Below are 18,843 nucleotides of genomic sequence, written 5' to 3'. Positions count from 1 at the left end.
GGATCAACCCCAAAAGACCCACACCAAGACATGTCATAATTTCAATGGCAAATATAAATGATAAAGAGAGAATCCTAAAGGCGGCAAGAGAGAGACAGAGAGTTACCTACAAAGGAACACCCATCAGATTGTCAAATGATTACTCATCAGAAACACAACAAGCTAGAAGTGAATGGAAGGAGGTATACAAAGTGTTGCAAAGCAAAGGACTGAATCCAAGAATACTATATCCAGCAAGACTATCAATCAAAATTGAAGGGGAAATCAGGAGCTTTGCAGACAAAAAAAAGCCTCAGGGAGTTTATCACCACCAAACCAGCAATGCAAGAATTGCTAAAGGGAATACTGTAAAAAGAAGAAATAAACAGGTAAGAAGGAATACAGACACAAAAATAGATGTGACTGCAAACAAATACCTTTCAGTAATAACTTTAAATGTAAACGGACTAAATGCTCCAATCAAAAGACATCGAGTAGCTGAATGGATAAAAAAACACGACCCATGTATATGCTGTCTACAAGAGACCCACCTCAGAACAAGAGACTTACACAGATTGAAAGTGAAGGGATGGAAAAATATCTTTCAGGCAAATGGAAATGAAAAAAAAGCAGGGGTAGCAATACTTATATCTGACAAAATAGACCTCAAAGTAAATGCCATAACAAGAGATAAGGAAGGCCACTTCATAATACTAAAGGGAGAAATCCAACAAGAAGAAATAATTCTGGTAAACATATACGCTCCCAATATAGGAGCACCCAAATACATAAAAAAACTCCTGGAGGATATCAAGGGAGAGATTAATAGCAATACAATCATAGTAGGAGACTTTAATACCCCACTATCACCACTGGACAAATCCTCTAAACAAAAAATCAGCAAAGAAACAGCAATCTTAAATGACTCACTAGACCAGATGGAATTAATTGACATCTTCAGAACATTTCACCCCAAAGCCACAGAATATACATTCTTCTCAAGTGCACATGGGTCATTTTCAAAGATAGACCATATGCTGGGTCACAGGCAAAATCTCTTCAAATTCAAGAAGATAGAAATTATATCAAGCATCTTCTCAGATCACAGTGGCATAAAACTGGAAATCAACTACAATAAATACAATCCAAAGAAATCAAACACATGGAGACTAAACAGCATGCTATTAAACAAGGACTGGGTCACCAGAGAGATCAAGGAAGAAATAAAAAACATCATGGCAACAAATGACAATGAAAACACAACAATCCAAAATCTATGGGACACAGCGAAAGCAGTCTTGAGAGGGAAGTTCATAGCTCTACAAGCCTATTGCAAAAAACAAGAAACAATGGTAATAAATTACTTAACCCTACAACTCAAAGAGCTAGAAAAAGAGCAGCAAGAAAAGCCCAGTGTAACCAGAAGGAAGGAAATAACAAGGATCAGAGCGGAGATAAATGACATAGAGACCAAAGAAACAATACATAAGATCAACAAAACCAAGAGCTGGTTCTTTGAAAGGATAAACAAGATTGATGGACCTCTAGCCAGGCTCACCAAGAAGCAAAGAGAGAGGACCCAAATAAACAAAATCAGAAATGAAAGAGGTGAAATAACAACAGACCCTGCTGAGATACAAAGGATTGTTACAAAATACTACGAACAACTCTATTCCAACAAACTGGACAACCTGGAGGAAATGGACATATTCCTAGAAAAATATAACCTTCCAAAAATCAATCAAGAAGAATCTAAACAGCTCAATAGGCCAATAACTATGGACGAAATTGAAGCAGTCATCAAAAAGCTTCCGGCAAACAAAAGCCCGGGGCCTGATGGCTTCACAGGAGAGTTTTACCAAACATTCAAGGAAGAACTAAAACCTATCCTCCTCAGACTATTCCAAAAAATTCAAGTGGAAGGAACACTTCCAAGCTCCTTCTATGAAGCCAGCATCACCCTAATACCAAAACCAGATAAAGACAACACAATGAAAGAGAATTACAGACCAATATCCCTCATGAACATAGATGCCAAAATCCTCAACAAAATTCTAGCAAATCGGCTCCAGCAGTACATCAGAAAGATCATACACCATGACCAAGTAGGATTTATCCCAGGAATGCAAGGATGGTACAATATCCGCAAATCAATAAACGTGATACATCACATAAACAAATTGAAAGATAAAAATCACATAGTCATATCCATTGATGCAGAAAAAGCATTTGACAAAATCCAACACCCTTTCTTGATAAAAACTCTCAACAAGGTGGGAATAGATGGCTCATACCTCAACATAATAAAAGCTATATATGATAAACCCACAGCAAACATCATACTCAATGGACAAAAACTAAAAACATTTCCCCTAAGAACAGGAACAAGACAGGGATGCCCACTCTCACCACTCCTGTTTGACATAGTACTGGAAGTATTAGCCATTGCAATTAGACAAGAAGAAGAAATAAAAGGCATCCAAATTGGAAAAGAACAAGTAAAGCTGTCTTTATTTGCAGACGACATGATATTGTACATAAAAAATCCGAAAGACTCCGTCAAAAAACTAATAGACTTAATAAATGAATTCGGCAATGTAGCAGGATACAAAATTAACGCCAAGAAATCTATGGCCTTTCTATACACCAATAGTGAACTTACAGACAGAGAGACTAAAAAGGCAATCCCATTTACCATCGCACCAAAAAAATTAAGATACCTAGGAATAAACTTAACTAAGGAGGTAAAAGACCTATACACGGAAAACTACAGGACACTGAAAAAAGAGATAGAGGAAGACGTAAACAGATGGAAGAACATACCATGTTCATGGATTGGTAGAATCAACGTCATTAAAATGTCCATACTACCCAAAGCAATCTATAGATTCAATGCACTCCCCATTAAAATACCAACGGCATATTTCACAGACCTTGAAAGAACTCTCCAAAAATTCATCTGGAATAAAAAAAGACCCCGAATAGCCACAGCAATCCTGAGAAAGAAGAATAAAGTAGGAGGGATCTCAATACCAGATTTCAAGCTGTATTACAAAGCCACTGTTCTCAAAACAGCCTGGTACTGGCACAAGAACAGACACATAGATCAATGGAACAGAATAGAGAATCCAGATATTGACCCAAACCACTATGCTCAATTAATATTTGACAAAGGAGGCATGAACATACAATGGAATAAAGATAGTCTCTTCAATAAATGGTGTTGGGAAAATTGGACAGATACATGCAAAAAAATGAAGCTTGATCACCAACTTACGCCATACACAAAAATAAACTCAAAATGGATACAGGACTTAAACATAAGACGGGAAACCATAAAAATACTAGAGCAATCCACAGGCAGCAAAATGTCAGACATATGCCAAAAGAAATTCTTCACTGACACTGCCCCTAGGGCAATGGAAGCTAAAGAGAAAATTAACAAATGGGACTACATGAAAATAAAAAGCTTTTTCACAGCAAAAGAAACCATCAACAAAACAACAAGAAGGCCCACTGCATGGGAGAACATATTTGCAAATGGCATCACTGATAAAGGTTTAATCTCCAACATCTACAGGCAGCTTATACAACTTAATAAAAGGAAGATACATGATCCAATAAAAAAATGGGCAACAGACCTAAATAGAATCTTTTCAAAAGAAGACAGAAGGAAGGCCAAGAGACACATGAAAACATGCTCAACGTCACTAATTATCCGAGAGATGCAAATCAAAACAACACTGCGGTACCATCTCACACCTGTCAGAATGGCTATCATCAACAAATCAACAAACGACAAGTGTTGGCGAGGATGCGGGGAAAAAGGAACCCTCGTGCACTGCTGGTGGGATTGCAGACTGGTGCAGCCACTGTGGAGAACAGTATGGAGTTTCCTCAAAAAACTGAAAATGGAATTCCCATTTGACCCAGTAATTCCACTCCTGGGAATATATCCGAAGAAACTAGAAACACCAATTAGAAAGGATATATGCACCCCTATGTTCATAGCAGCACAATTCACCATAGCTAAGATTTGGAAACAGCCTAGGTGCCCGTCAGCAGATGACTGGATCAGAAAACTGTGGTACATCTACACAATGGAATACTATGCTGCCATAAAAAAGAAGGAATTCTCATCATTTGCAGCAACCTGGGAGGAATTGGAGAACATTATGTTAAGTGAAATAAGTCAGTCAATGAAAGAAAAATACCACATGATCTCACTCATTTATGGATAATAAAGAACATTATAAACTTGAACAAAAAGTTAGATACAGAGACAGTAAAGCATCAAACAGACTGTCAAATTATAAGGGGAAGGTTAGGGAGAGGTGGGGGAGATAAGAGATCAATCAAAGGACTTGTATGCATGCATATAAGCATAACCAATGGATGCAAAACTCTGGGGGGTGGGGGCATATATGGGAGTGGGGTGTGGGGAGGGCAATGGTAAGATATGTACACATATAATACCTTAATAAAAAAATTGGGAAAAAAAAAATCCCTGACACAGGATTATCCTCTCTAATAAAATGGTAATATGCAAATTAACCATCATTCCGCTACATAAGCCACGCCCACCAGCCAAGCCACACCCATCAGCCAATCAGGGCGAGTATGCAAATTAACCCCAATCCAAGATGGCTACAGCCACAGAGAGCAAGGTTTCCCAGGTAACAGAGCAAGCCAAGCTTTCCATAGCCGTTGCAGGCCTAAGCCTCCACTCAAGCTACAAAGTTTCAATTGTAGAAGGTAAACAAATTGAAACAAATGGCGGCAGAATGGAGCTTCAGAGAGCAGGCCAGGGTTGCCGGCGGCAACAGGGGAAGCAAAGCTTTCTGCACACCCTGGCCGGGCTCACCCGCTTAAGGCTACAAAGTTTCAATTGTAGAAGGTGAATTAACTGCCACAGAAATGGCTGCCGCCCCAGAAATGGCTGCCGCCCCAGGCTACAAAGTTTCAATTGTAGAAAGAAAATAAATTCCAGATACCAGGGCCTCCCCTTGGGTTGCCAGGAGGCGTGGCCAGCCTGCAAATCACCACAGGCCCCTCGCTCAGGCCACCCCACACCCCAAGGGAACCCCCACCCTTATCTGTGACACCCTTCAGGGCAAACCAGCTGGCCCCCACCCGTGCACCAGGCCTCTATCCTATCTGATAAAAGAGTAATATACAGATTGATCATCACTGCAACACACAATATAGCTGCCCCCATGTGGTCAAAGATCCTGCCCCCATGTGGACACAAGATGGCCACCACAAGATGGCCAGCAGGAGAGGGCAGTTGGGAGGCACCCGGCCTGCAAGGGAGGGCAGTTGTGAGGGACCAGGCCTGCAAGGGAGGGCAGTTGAGAGGGACGAGGCTTGCAAGGGAGGGCAGTTGGAGGTGATCAACCCTGCAGGAGAGGGCAGTTAGGGGTGACCAGGCTGGCAGAGGAGGGAAGTTGGGGGCAAACAGGCTGGCAGGGGAGCAGTTAAGCATCAACCAGGCTGGCAGCGGAGTGGTTAGGGGGTGATCAGGCTGGCAGGCAGAAGCGGTTAGGGGCAATCAGGAAGGCAGGCAGGCAAGCAGTTGGGAGCCAGCAGTCCTGGATTGTGAGAGGGATGTCCGACTGCCCGTTTAGGCCCGATCCCACCAGGATCGGGCCTAAACGGGCAGTCGGACATCCCTCCAGGAGTCCCAGATTGGAGAGGGTACAGGCTGGGCTTAGGGACAACCCCCCGCCGTGCACGAATTTCGTGCACCGGGCTTCTAGTGTAGAAATAAAATAGAGGATCTTACTGGAGCAATCTGTGATGGATGTGGCACCAGCGAAGGTTGTAGTTCCGTAAAAGGGACAAGCCAAGCAGAAGGACTTCCCTGCATCTGGTTGGTAGTAGTCTTGAGGACAAGGATGACAGGGCATTAACCCAGAGCGAGAGAATTCTCCTAGTGGACAAGGTACTGTAAAGGTAAAAACAAACCATTTGTGCAGTGAAGTAACACTGCCTATATTGAAAAGAAATGCTTTAACCTTTGGTTGTAAGAAAGCCATTGAATTGCTAATACATTTTCTTGTGTATATTTACTGCCCAGACAATTCTATCACCCAAATAAATGTTTTGTTTTTCCTTCCTGTCTTTAACAATACACTAGGGAGTTATTGTATTTATGTCAATCTGTTATGTGTTGAATGGTATTAACTCAATAAAAATTAGAATTGGCCATATATTATATTCTGATTTTTCTATTTTACATTATATAATAAGCATTTCCCAAATCATTTGCCAAATTATTAAATAACAGGGTTTTGAATAAATGAAAAAGATTACATTGACAGACCATCACTGATCTAACATTTCATCTACTATTGGACATTTAAGTTGATTCTATTTGGTTGCTATTATAAATAATGCTGATGTGAAATTTTCTACTCCCATTCTGAGTCTCCTTTAAACTTTCTCCTCGAGGATGAGGGTAAGAAGTGTTGTCCTCCTGTCCCTTCTCCTAAGGGACCATGTGTACACACACCACCACCTAAAAAATCATATGTGGGGGGTTTATCCTTCAGCTAAAAATCATTTTAAAAAATGAAAAAAATTCAGACTGTTGTAATCACACCAAGAATATTTACTAGGCTAAGAAACGATAAAAAATGAAATGTATAAAGCAAGTAATATTATTTTAACATAATAATATACTGAAATATAATTGCTATATTGGTGAAAGATATTGTAAGTTCAGCATACTAAAGAATGCATAAAGTAATATCTTAGAAAAAATAAGGTAAACTGTACAACATGCCCATAAAATCAATCAATCAAGAAAGAAAGCAAATAAAGAAAAAGGAAAAAAATAAAAAAGGAAGGTAGGGAGAAAGAAAATAAGAGAAAGGAAAGAGAATGTACTGAAAAATAGAAAATATATATGGGACCGTTTTAGAACTCCTACAAATTTAATTTTAAAGTAAAATGGTGTTTATCCAGCACCGCAGGAGAGTGTTGAGTTCAGTCATTTCCAATTCTCACTCATGACAAACAGAATGTGGTTAAACTCGTGCTAGGAATATTAGGAGAAATAGGCCAGTTACCAGAAGTTTGGAGACTTTCTGGAAATTATAATTGCTTAATTGTAATAATTTGGTATTAGACAAACCCCAAGGCTTTTTTGGAAAGCTAAAGGAAAAATAAAGTTGTCAAATGCGAACTTGTTTCACTGTAAAAATCCTAGTTGCTTTTGTGGTTAGAGAAAGGGAGAGAGAATTTTTTACTGCAGACTTTCTCCCCAAACTAGTTTGTATACTGACAAAATAAGAGTCTCTATTAGATCTGTTTCAACCATAATGTGAAGTCTTATTTGACTTTTATTAAGATAAAAAAAATCCAAAGCTGGTATTACACAACAGACATGGTTTATGAGTTTCAATTAGATCCTAGTTAAATTCTCAACTCTTCAGTGAAACATTAAATTGATGAACACTATTCGCCCCATTCCTCAGGTCTAACAGACTCATCCACAGTGATCCTACTAGACTGAGATAATTTTAATGGATGGAGCATATAAAAACCTACAGTATGTTTTTCCTGTGGCACTCAACTTATGAGGACTATTATCTCCCAAGATGCAATGCTGGACACTTCCTTGGCCACTACTACACTCAAAGGTCCTCGTAACCTAAGCAGTTGCTTTCTAGGAGTAACCGTCTCTAATTAAATAGAGATGTGTGTATATATAACTAGCATGCAACGAGGGTGGAAGGTGTGTGTGTGCATGTACCGCTTGAGAGAAATGGGAAACCAGCGGATTGGCTTCTTAAAAATATCACCTATTTAATAAGGGAACAGCTTTTTAATTTTTAGATTGCCACAGACTGTAGGTTTTAAAATAAGGATGTAGAGAATGAAGAGAATAAACAATTTTTTAAAAAGTCACTTTGCAACTTTTTAAAAAGGCATGCTTGTTTTGTTCTGATGTATCAGAGGGAGGACAAAACCTTTTTATTTTTAATCCAGTTCCATTGATTTTGCAAAGTAGTTGCAGTTTTTGGAATATCTGGACATAGGCTGGCCTTGACTTCATTTCTGGTTTTCACAGTCATCCTAAATTTTCATCTTTTATTTCTGTTTTTGTCTTCCAGTTTTTACACTGCTGGAAATCTGTACTCGATATGGATGTTAAAACTATTTGAAAATTGAAACTCCAATCTTTTTATTTATATTTAAACCAGTGGCTCTCAACATGATCTCCCTGGACCAAATAGAATCAGTTTCACTGCAGAACCAGTTAGAAATGCAGGCCCACACTAGACACGCTAAATTAGAAACTGCCTCAACGAGCCCTCCATGCTAATACCTGAAAATCAAAATTAGTGTTGTACTCAACTTTTCCTGTTGTTTTAGAATCACCTGGGGAAACTTAAAAAAAAAAAAAGAGGAAGAAAACCAGACAAATTAAATCAGAATGTCTGAGGATAGAGATTGGACTTCAGTATTTTTAAAATACAGATGTAAATGTGCTGATATTTTTGTGTGTGTAGCCAGAGTGGATAACTGCTCATGAAAATCTTCCCATTGCAGGGAATGAAATGCCATAATCCATAGAATATATTTTTAGAGTTTCAAGGAACATTGGACAGGACTTCATTTTATAAATGAGGAAACACAGTTCCTCGCTGAGATGTATTTCTACCATCTCAGGAAGCCACACGTTTGTCACTGTTGAGTTTAGGGTCAAGTCTCGTATTTCTTTGCATTCCTAACAGCACTAGCACAGTGCTTATTCTGCCGGTGTTTATAGTTCATATTGGCTGGCTGGATAAAAGGGACAGTTATTTACATTCTTTTCATACAGTAGACATTTGGTTTTGCATGGAACCTAGTAGGTTTGAAGAAATATCAATGTCTAAGGCTTTGATAACCTCCACAAGCAGAAATGTCCACGGCTCCTCTCTTCACAGTTGAAGTGTTTTTTGGACATGAGAGGCAGCTCCTGGCACCAACGGCTGGCTGATAACTGCCCAGTGGACACGATTCACAAGTCTCCAGCCCATTTGATGAGTAGGTGCCTTGTTTACAAAGAGCTAAAAAGGAAAAAGTAATATGGTTAATACCAATGACATTAAGCTGTAAAACACTAGCTCTGTGTAGGATAGGGTTTTCTTCATTTTAATCTACTGAGGACAGAATGAAGTACAGGAACTCCAGGCATACACAATGTATTTTAGTCTTCCTCATGCTTCTGTATAGTAGTAAGTTTTAACTCATTTCCAGTTACTTCCGGTATTACCCAGCACAGTGTTTGACACGGAGAAGGTGTCGGTAAGTAGTTTTTGAGTGAAGTTCAAAATCTGTATCTCGGAAAGTCACTGTTATGAGAACAAGTTAGCGTGGGGGGATCTGTTCGTGTACAAGTTCTCAGCTTGTCCACTGCTCTCTGGAGTGACAGAAACAAAACCCCAAATTGGGCTAGAGCCTCATGACTAAGCTGGCACCTCTGTTGCTCTAGTTAAGAGCTGACCCTCCCACCTCCTACCTACAGACACTACTTCATTGGAGGGCTGGAGGAGTACAAAGTAGAAAATAGTCTTAGCACCAGGCCCAGCGAGGCTAGTTAAGCAACATTCTAAAATTCATCACGGTGGTTTTGTAGTAGAGGAGTCAGGGTTAGACTCCCTGACTCCATCCAGGTGCTGTCCTTTCCCTTTGCCCTTGTCCTGCACATGACTCTCACTCTCAGGACTGCTAGCATGTTTCGTGTACCTCCCGTCACCCAGCGCTGCTCTGGAGTTCATATTTGCCAGTGTATATCCACACCTGCACTTGTAAGAACAGCAAAGAGGCCCAATTTTCAAACTCCTTTTTTTAGGTGTGTCTTACTATAACTTCAATTATGAAACAAAATGTCTCCTTAAAAATGTTCACTGAGAATAACAGGAAATATTTTGAAAATATTGAATGTCTTATTTAGTAGCAAGGATATATGCATATGTATCTGTAGTTATGAATTTCCAAGTAAATTGGAGAATGGATCCCATCAAGTCAAATGCTGTTCTAACAAGAAAAGCAACCTAATGATTGTTAAGTGTTATCAAAGTCCTTCCTACCAATTCAAGTGAGATTCAATAAAAACATCCAGGGTAGCTACTGAATGTGGATTGAAATTATTGACTTAGAGTGGAGTTTAACTTAGAGCAATAGAATGTTTCAAAAGAAAAGATAAATAGACTCCTTTAAAGTATGGGAAACATTAAGGTAATCCTATATAATAAAAGCCTAGTATGCTAAGTGTCCGACTGTTGGACTGTTCAACCAGTGACTATGATGCGCACTGGCCACCAGGGGGCAGACGCTCCAACCGATAGGTTAGCTTGCTGCTGGGGTCCGGATGATTGGGACTGGGCAAGATGGGCCAGATATGCACTGGAATCCTCCCATGATCCCTCCCTGGCCCCGATCATGCACCGGTGGGCTCCCTCGGCCTGGCCTGTGCCCTCTTGCAATCTGGGACCCCTCAGGGGATGTCGGAGAGCCGGTTTTGGCCTGATCCCTGCAGGCCAGGCCAAGGGACCCCACTGGTGCATGAATCCGTGCACCGGGCCTCTAGTATTTTATAATTAAGAGAAAGAAAAATTAAAGCAACGGCTTTCAGTGATGCTCTTATTTAATCCCATTTGCCATTTAGATTCCATATCTGGAGACAAAATTCAGGCTTCTTCTGTTCAAAATGTGCACGTAGCCTCTACCTTTACATTCCAAGATGTTTCTTGAATGGAGATATTCAGTGTTAGTCCCATTTGGGCAGAGTTTGCACTCAAGTTGCCCTTCTTCATCTTGATACGATCCCATCAAGCAGCTTTCACAGCCATACCGATTCAGAGAATAATAGGTTCCCACAGGGCATTTGACTAAAGAGAAAATAAACAGGAAACTCTGAATATAGTAGAAAACAGCATGGGTGAGTTAAGTAGACCCTTGCCTCTGACTGCAAGAATAACTGCCAATGGGAGGAAAGTCTGAGGCATCCTCAGAGCCATGACCCCAAGGAAAAAGGCAAATTTTAGGACCTTACTTCCTAGAAGATTTGATCTATTATTTGCCACGCTTGGAGTGATTCTGAATTTCTGAGACCAAAGTAGAACATTAACCTCACTGAAAGACTCCTAGCAAAGGAAGTATTCTTATAGGGAGGACACTTGAAACTAGGACCTAGGTGATTCTGAGGTGTTAAAGTGTGTAAGAATATCCTGGGAACTTACTAAAATGCAGATTCTAAGGCCCTGCTCCCAAAGATCCAGAGGCATTAGTTCTGTGATGGAGCCCAAGTCACGATGCATTTCAACAAGTACTGCAGGTGATGCTGATACAGGTCATCTGAAGACCTTATCGAGAAATGTGGAACACTGCTCTTGGCAATTTCTGCTTTTTACTCACAAGGTGGGGGGGAGGAGGGGGAGAGCAGGCTCAGAATGACAATTTCAATGTGCTTTTGTTGGGCCAAACTGATCTCACTATGGAAAACCCAACTGAGTTCTGGGAATAGCACTAAGAACTGTTGAGGAAGGTTTTCCAAGATCCCTCAACTGCTGAGAGATTAACAGAAGACTCATGTCATTTGATTCAGTTGAGTTTAAGGAGATTGGTTAGAGGAGATTCCACTATCTATAGATGGTGACTTATTTGGAAAACAGGCTGGAATTGATCCAGATTGTGGTAGTCTAGAACAAGGGTTAAAAGTTAATGGACTGGGGGGAAGAAGAATGGGGAGTGACTGCTTAATAGGTGTGGGGTCTCCTTTGGGGGTAATGAAAATGTTTGGAAATTATGAGAGAGGTGATGGTTCAGCAACATTGTCAATGTACCATTGAGCTGTACACTTTAAAGTGGTTAATTTTGTGCCATGTGCATTTGGTGTTGGCTGCCCGAGTGGGAATCTTAGCGACACCACCTATTGTTTTAATGGGTTTAGACTTACTGGGCTGGTTCTTAGCCTCCCTGGCTTCAGTTTTCTCACCTGTAAAGTGTGCTTAATCATAATGGCACCTCACAGAGCTGCTAAACAACATTAAACATGAGAGGTTTAATCCTGTTCAGCCAGCATAGAGAAGTGGTAAAAAACTATTAGTTATTATTATTGGAGCTGCTGCTGAAAGCTGTGAGGTCTAAAGATCTATGGATAAAACTGATATTTGAGTTCCTCATTAAAATAGTTTTCTTGTCCTAATCAATAGTGGTCAGTTATACCTTTGAAACAAAATAGTAATAACAACCTCACAACAACAGCAAAACATGTTTCACTTCAATATCCCGTTATAGTTGTAAACCGCTCTACCTATATCATTTAACCCAATATACACCAAATATTTTTGATTGCAGGGGAAAGTCTTACCACACATCCGCCCTCTGAGTACTGAGCCTGGTCTGCAGAAGAGGAAAGCCTTTTCTGTTTCTAAGGAATTGCTATCAGCTACAAGTATTTCAGATGCCAGCTGGAAGGAATACATGGGCTCCTTATCAAGGGTCATTTTCAAGTGATTTGTGATGGTCTCCAATGTGTTAAGGAGTCGTCGCTGATTTTGCAATTCAATAGTGTCATTTCTTTCATCAGGTAAAGGCACACTAGCTGAGATAAAAACAACACAGAATAAAACACACACGCACATGGGGTTTCAGGAAGCCATTTGTAGTTAGTTTTTAATGGTATATTAAAAATATTCCAGGAAAAGAACCTCAAACTCTACCACTACCTATAAAACAACTAGTACATGGATAATATTAAGAACTATACAGTTTGTTTTAATCCTTCATTCCCATTCTGGATCTGAACCACCTTTGTTCAGAGTTCTTCATTATAGCATATTAAATTCTTATAAGCTCTTGCTTTTTAAAAGCATGCCTTTGTTCATCATGCCAAGATGAGAACAAAGCAGGGTGTTTGTTGCTGTCAGAATCATAACATACATCTGTGACACTGATTTGCAAAAATATCATTAGACTTAGGTGACCATGTTCTCCCTAATTTTCAGTTCCAGGATCATTTCCTGATAATAACAAACAGAAGATTTGAAAAATAGGTCTGCAACTTGCCCTGGCCAGTGTGGCTCAGTTGGTTGGAGCGTTGTCTTGTACACCGAAAGGTCACGGGTTCGATTCCTGATCAGGGCACATACCCAGGTTTTGGGTTATTGGTTTGATCCCTGGTTGGCAACCAATTGATGGTTCTCTCTCTCTCTTCTTCTCCCTTCCTCTCTCTCTAAAATCAATAAAAACAAATCCTAGGGTGAGGATTAAAAAAGAATAGGTCTGTAACCAAGAATTTCACATATTGTTTTTTTTCAAATGGACTGTTTGTTCTTACCTGTAATGTTAAAAGTGAACTTAACTTTGTGGTCAGTTAATGGGGCACTTCTTTTAATCCGTGAAGATCGAGCTTTGTCAGCACCTGCAGGTGTTTCTTGCACAGAGTCCAAGAAGTCGTCATAAGAGTAATCTAGCCGATTAGCTGCACCCCAACCACCTGGTCCTGGGTATTTGGGGCAGAGAAACAAATGATTTCTATAGTTGCATCTTTATCAGCATTTAGCTTCAAAGGTTAAGTCACAAGTCCAATGACCCTTGACCTCTGCTTAAATTACCCATATGCGGTAATCTGTGAGTATGCTTTTGTACCTACATATTTGCCAACCTGGGTATTAGGATTCTTATTTGACTCTTTTAATCTGACAGGTCAAAAGTGGCATCTCATTTTAGTTTTAATTTGAATTACATGGTTATTATGAGGTTAAACCATTTTAATATATTTATGGGACCTCTGTCTTTCATACATTACGATTTGTGAAGGTGTTGTTATAAATACTACACTGACCTTGTGACTATTGTAAAGACATTCAAGGAGAAAAGCTTGTCTCTTAGGATCCCTTGTACCTCTGCCTATGTTTGAATCTAGAAAACTGACAGTTGGATCCCTCTTGGATGACAAATATCACCCATCTTAAAGCTGACTCCCTCCGTGTATATTCTTGTATCTCACAACCTACCTCAACAATCTGGGATGGGAAACCTGGTCACGTGTGACAGAATAGGCATTGTAATTCTACATGTGCTACTGCCAACTCCACTACCAATGCCACTTTATACTTTTCTTTCTAAAACTGTAATGCCCAATATGTTCACTGAGAGTTGTACATATAGTTAAAAATGAAAAACAATGTGGACATTTAAATTATATTGAAGCATAATATTTAATGACATAAAAATGTCCTCAATATAATGTCAACTAAAAATTTGTGTTTATAACATAGAATGGGGATATATACACATACACATATGGTTATCAATATTAACATATGAATAGAATTATTTTTGGGATTGTGGATTATCTTGATTTCATTCTTTGTTTCTTAGCATTTTCTTTTTTTTGCAATAAACATATATGCACAAATAATATTTTTTAAATGTAAAAAGTGTAACCAATAGTCAACATCACTCTTAATGCTAAATTACTAATAACATTACAAATATGATTAGCATCTGAAAGAAAAAGGATGTCTACTGTATGTGAATTAATACTGTCTCAAATAACTTTCTAAGCACTTCACTTGAACTTATTCATTTAATCTTTACAACGGCCCTATGAGTTCAGTACTCTTATATCCCCATTTTATAGGTGAGGAGACTGAGGCACAGAATAGTGTGATAAATTGCTCAAGACCACACAGCTAGTAGGTGGTAGAGCCAGGTTCTGGATCCAAGTAGTATATCATAAAGTCCATGTACTTAAATTGACCATGACACTATCTTGTTATCACTTTGTGAAAACATTACTCTGAAAGTTCTGGAGAGTTTTATAAAAATGAAATAAAAAAAGAAGAAAAAGTATTAGAGAGGACAATGATTTTGCTAATCAAGAGATACAAAAAAAAATCACAAGTTATACTTTGGAATTACATTAATAAAAGTTATTTGACAATTATATCTCAATAAAAAAAATGAGAGGAACAAACTGTTCAGAGCCCACCTGAAGCAAACATCAAAAATCCACTTGATGGTATATTAGACTTGAATGGATTGAATCTTAACATATTCTGAGTGAGGAATTTGAACATTTCACAAGTGTAACTATTTAAAATTAAATTTGCAATTTAAATTGAATGCCATATGAAAAATGCTGTTAGAACTCTGTAACTATTATCCTCTTCTAAAGCATCATATCAATATTTGAATGTGACTTTTCTTAGTTTTTATCATCTTGAAGAGTTTTGGCTAAGAGTTTGGAATAATTTATTTGACCTATCCCTAAAATTTAATCTATCCCTAAAGATCACGAAGTACAGTAACACATTATCCAAGCATTTAAGAATACCTTGAATAAATTAATTAAAGTTCATTTTTCTAGTTTGCCCTACTCTTCTGAAATTATTTTCTAATTTTGCAAATCAGTCTTGCAAACTACCAACACTAAATCATTTAATTACCAATTGCAAAGCCATTTTCGTAGTCATAATTATATTCCAGACAGTATTTTTTGGTCAGGTCCTCCAGTCTGCAGTCAATGTCGTCAGCGTCACTACAAAATGATGGGACCTGCAAATAGAAAATGAAGAGGAGAAAAAGCAGTCACGTCTCCGTGTGCTTTGGCCTACACACCTCCGTCAGTAGGAGGGAGGGGGCTTGGAGTTCCACGTGTTCTCCCAAACACTCCTGACCCTCCTGTAACTCCCTGTGAACCACCAGGGTTATTCTCATGCCTCTTCTGTTTACATCACTTTCTAAACATTCAAAACTTTTAAATACAGATTTACTTATAATTCACTGCATAAGTGCAAAACCCATGAATAATTCTAAATATTAAGAACAAGTTTGGCTCACAAAGCAGAGGCAAATCATTAGGACAAGACATTTCTGTTGCAGGTGACCCAGAGAGGCTCTGAAAAGCTCAACAGCGTCCTTTGAAACATCGCAAACGATAGAGGAGGACTCTGACATACCATTTTCCCCAGGGTCGTCTCAAATGCTTCTGAAAACTTTTTCAACAGGTCCGTGTCATCACAACGAGTTGCTTTGTACAGCATCTCAAAGGACTTGAACCCATGATTTGCAAACCGTTTTACTGGAAAATGTTGGGGAAAACAGCTTCAGTTGGTTAGTGTTTTCAAAACAGAGATTTAACTTTCCCTGGAATAACCGTAACTTAGTATTGTAAACTTAACATAATTTGTGGATTGTTATAAAAACAAGAGACGAGCATCAAGGAAAGTTTTTAGGTATTAATTAATCACTGAAAACCAAGTACAAGCCAAATAAGCACTGTACCTAGTTACCAGGTGATGAATTTGCTTTGATAAATTATTCTTTACCTTCCTACCATTTAAGGAAAAACAATAAATAAAAATTGTTTTCATTATATTCCTGGGAAAAATCATGGCTGGATCAAAGATATTCTATTCCATATTTATTTAAATTTACAACATACATGTTTATATTCCCAACCACTAGACATTTAAAATTTTTTCTGAATATTATGCAAAATTACCTTTGTTGACAGTGTAATTTCACAGAGACAAATTTGTCTTTTGGGGAAATTAGACTCAGCAAGATGCCTCAAAATATTCTGAGATAAGGCCTCCTAATAGTATCACCATTAAAATCCTACCTTCTGATAGTCTATGGTAGAGGCAAGTGATACTGCTTCTACTTACTTCTCAAATTTGGGGAAAAACAGCTCAGTTAAGTAGCTTTTATTCTTTTTCCAGGACACTTAAACTCCATCTATGGTACTGGATCAAATATTCACTCCAGATAATGTTATTTACACCAAAGATATTCGGTTGGCTGTTTTTATAACAATACATATTTAAGATGATCTAAATTTAAATCAGAGCTAAGGAATATACGACTGACCTCCCTCACTCCATCACAGATCCTGGCTCTTTAAATGTTATATCTTCCCCAGTCTATAAGATTATACCTCACGTTCAATTTCACAAGTCAAGAACAACATACTGACAAGTCTCTGCAGATATTTCTGGTAAATAACAAGGAGAAGGTCTATATGGTTTTGCCTTAAATTGAATCTTGTCCTGTAGCAGTACTCTGGTCGGGTAATACTTTAAATGGATGGATGAATGAACATTTATCCACAAACATGTCAAATTCATGGCACTATTTTCTACTCACAAAACCTAATCCCTAAAATTAAGGCAATTTCCCTCTTTAAATGCATAGAAATCTACACAATCAGCCGGCAGACACACATACTAAAGGAATTCAGAAAAATAATCAACACTTACTAGCACAGTCTGGCCATTCAGTGGAATATGGTGGTTTCCAGATACCATCTTCATAAGCACAATAATACTTCTCCATAGACCCTTCTGTGAAATCATAGCCCTCCAGGCAACTTAATGTGCAGTTAACTCCAGCACTATCTTGAGTACATATGAAATCCCCATTTACAGGGGTAAATGGAATTTCACAGGGAGAACCTGTATAAAAAATACAGTGATAGAAGAAAAATAAATCAAATTCCAGGAGTCTGAGTTGAATTATTAGAAAGATTCCTTCTGTCCACCATATTCCTAGAAGGACTTTCATCACAAAGCCTTAGCATGGTATTGTAGCAATGCTTGCTTTTTCTTTTCTTTTTTAAAAATATATTTTTATTAATTTCAGAGAGGAAGGGAGAGGGAGAGAGATAGAAACATAAAAAATGAGAGAGAATCACTGATTGGCTGCCTCCTGCATGTCCCCTGCTGGGGATCGAACCGGCAATCCGGGCACATGCCCTGTCCGGAATCGAATGCCTTAATTTAATGGCATTCTGTTCATAGGTCAGCACTCAACCATTGATCCACGCTGGATTAGCACAATGCTTGCCTTTTAATCCCTAGGTGGACACAGTTGAAAAGCTGTATCTACATGTAATTAAAAGTTGTGCATATTTTACAAAAAGTATTTCTGGTTTGGGATTGTTATTTTTGGCATTCTTTAGTAAAAATAAAAACGACATTATATGGCAAATACATTTTCAGAATCTGTCTCCTCAAGCATTCAAAATAAGATCATGACAATACTTTGTACATTTAGAGAAAATGTTAATAAAATGTTCATTAAAGATCACCCTGGAAGAAAATATTTTTGTTTATCATGAAGTGAAGTAATAATAATTAGAAACCTAAATAAAATCTGTCAGTATTCTAACTTTAAAAATCTGCTGCTCATAACCTGGCCAGTGTGAGCGTCAACCCATGAACCAAGAGGTCCCTGGTTCAATTCCCAGTCAGGGTACATGCCCGGGTTGTAGGCTTGATCCCCAGTTGGGTGGGGGGGAGGGCATGGAGTGCAGGATGCAGCCAATTGATTTTTCTCTCTGATCTATGTTTCTATCTCTCTATCCTTCTCCCTTCCACTCTCTCTAAAAATCAATAAAAACATATTTTTAAAAAATCTATTTCTTATAGCCTATTTTGTTTCACAACAGCAATTATACATATCAAATGTCACCTAGATTTTTGGAGACTTAGGAACAGCATACCTTTTATGACAATGTGAATGTCACATGTTCTTTTATTGCCTGAGGGGTCAGTGGCTGTATACCGTACCACAGTCTCCCCTTGAGGAAAGAGATCTCCTGGTGTATGACTTCGGGTGATGACCAACACAGCCCCTGGAAAGGAAAGAAGGAACCCGATTTTGGGGTTACTGGTGTGCACTCACTTCACTAGCAACCTTATTTTACTCTTCAGTTTCTGATTTTTAGAGAGAGTGGAAGGGAGAGGGATAGAGAGATTGAACCAGTTGGGCATTCAATTTATGTTGATTTGACCACTAGTAGAAATTAAAAGATGTAATATCCTATCTAATAATAGAGTAACATGTAAATTAACC

At 38.6% G+C, this 18,843-nt stretch overlaps 1 protein-coding gene across 1 annotated transcript in view; it reads right to left on the bottom strand.

Moving 5' to 3' along the window:
- SVEP1 (sushi, von Willebrand factor type A, EGF and pentraxin domain containing 1) overlaps nucleotides 1-18,843 on the bottom strand; it is a 152,712-nt gene that overhangs the window by 64,446 nt on the left and 69,423 nt on the right. Inside the window, exons 11-19 of the mRNA XM_079789802.1 lie at nucleotides 18,491-18,622; nucleotides 17,247-17,441; nucleotides 15,945-16,066; nucleotides 15,432-15,540; nucleotides 13,316-13,480; nucleotides 12,347-12,580; nucleotides 10,704-10,865; nucleotides 8,880-9,041; nucleotides 5,765-5,926 (exon numbers count right to left, since the gene is read on the bottom strand). Of these exons, the coding sequence (XP_079645928.1) occupies nucleotides 5,765-5,926; nucleotides 8,880-9,041; nucleotides 10,704-10,865; nucleotides 12,347-12,580; nucleotides 13,316-13,480; nucleotides 15,432-15,540; nucleotides 15,945-16,066; nucleotides 17,247-17,441; nucleotides 18,491-18,622 (1,443 nt within the window). The remainder of the gene's footprint in view (nucleotides 1-5,764; nucleotides 5,927-8,879; nucleotides 9,042-10,703; nucleotides 10,866-12,346; nucleotides 12,581-13,315; nucleotides 13,481-15,431; nucleotides 15,541-15,944; nucleotides 16,067-17,246; nucleotides 17,442-18,490; nucleotides 18,623-18,843) is intronic.

Source organism: Cnephaeus nilssonii (genome assembly GCF_951640355.1).
Source record: "Cnephaeus nilssonii genome assembly, chromosome: 14".
NCBI lineage: Eukaryota > Metazoa > Chordata > Mammalia > Chiroptera > Vespertilionidae > Cnephaeus > Cnephaeus nilssonii.
Note: the sequence above shows the minus strand (reverse complement) of the source record. Positions and strands in the feature narration are given on the sequence as shown.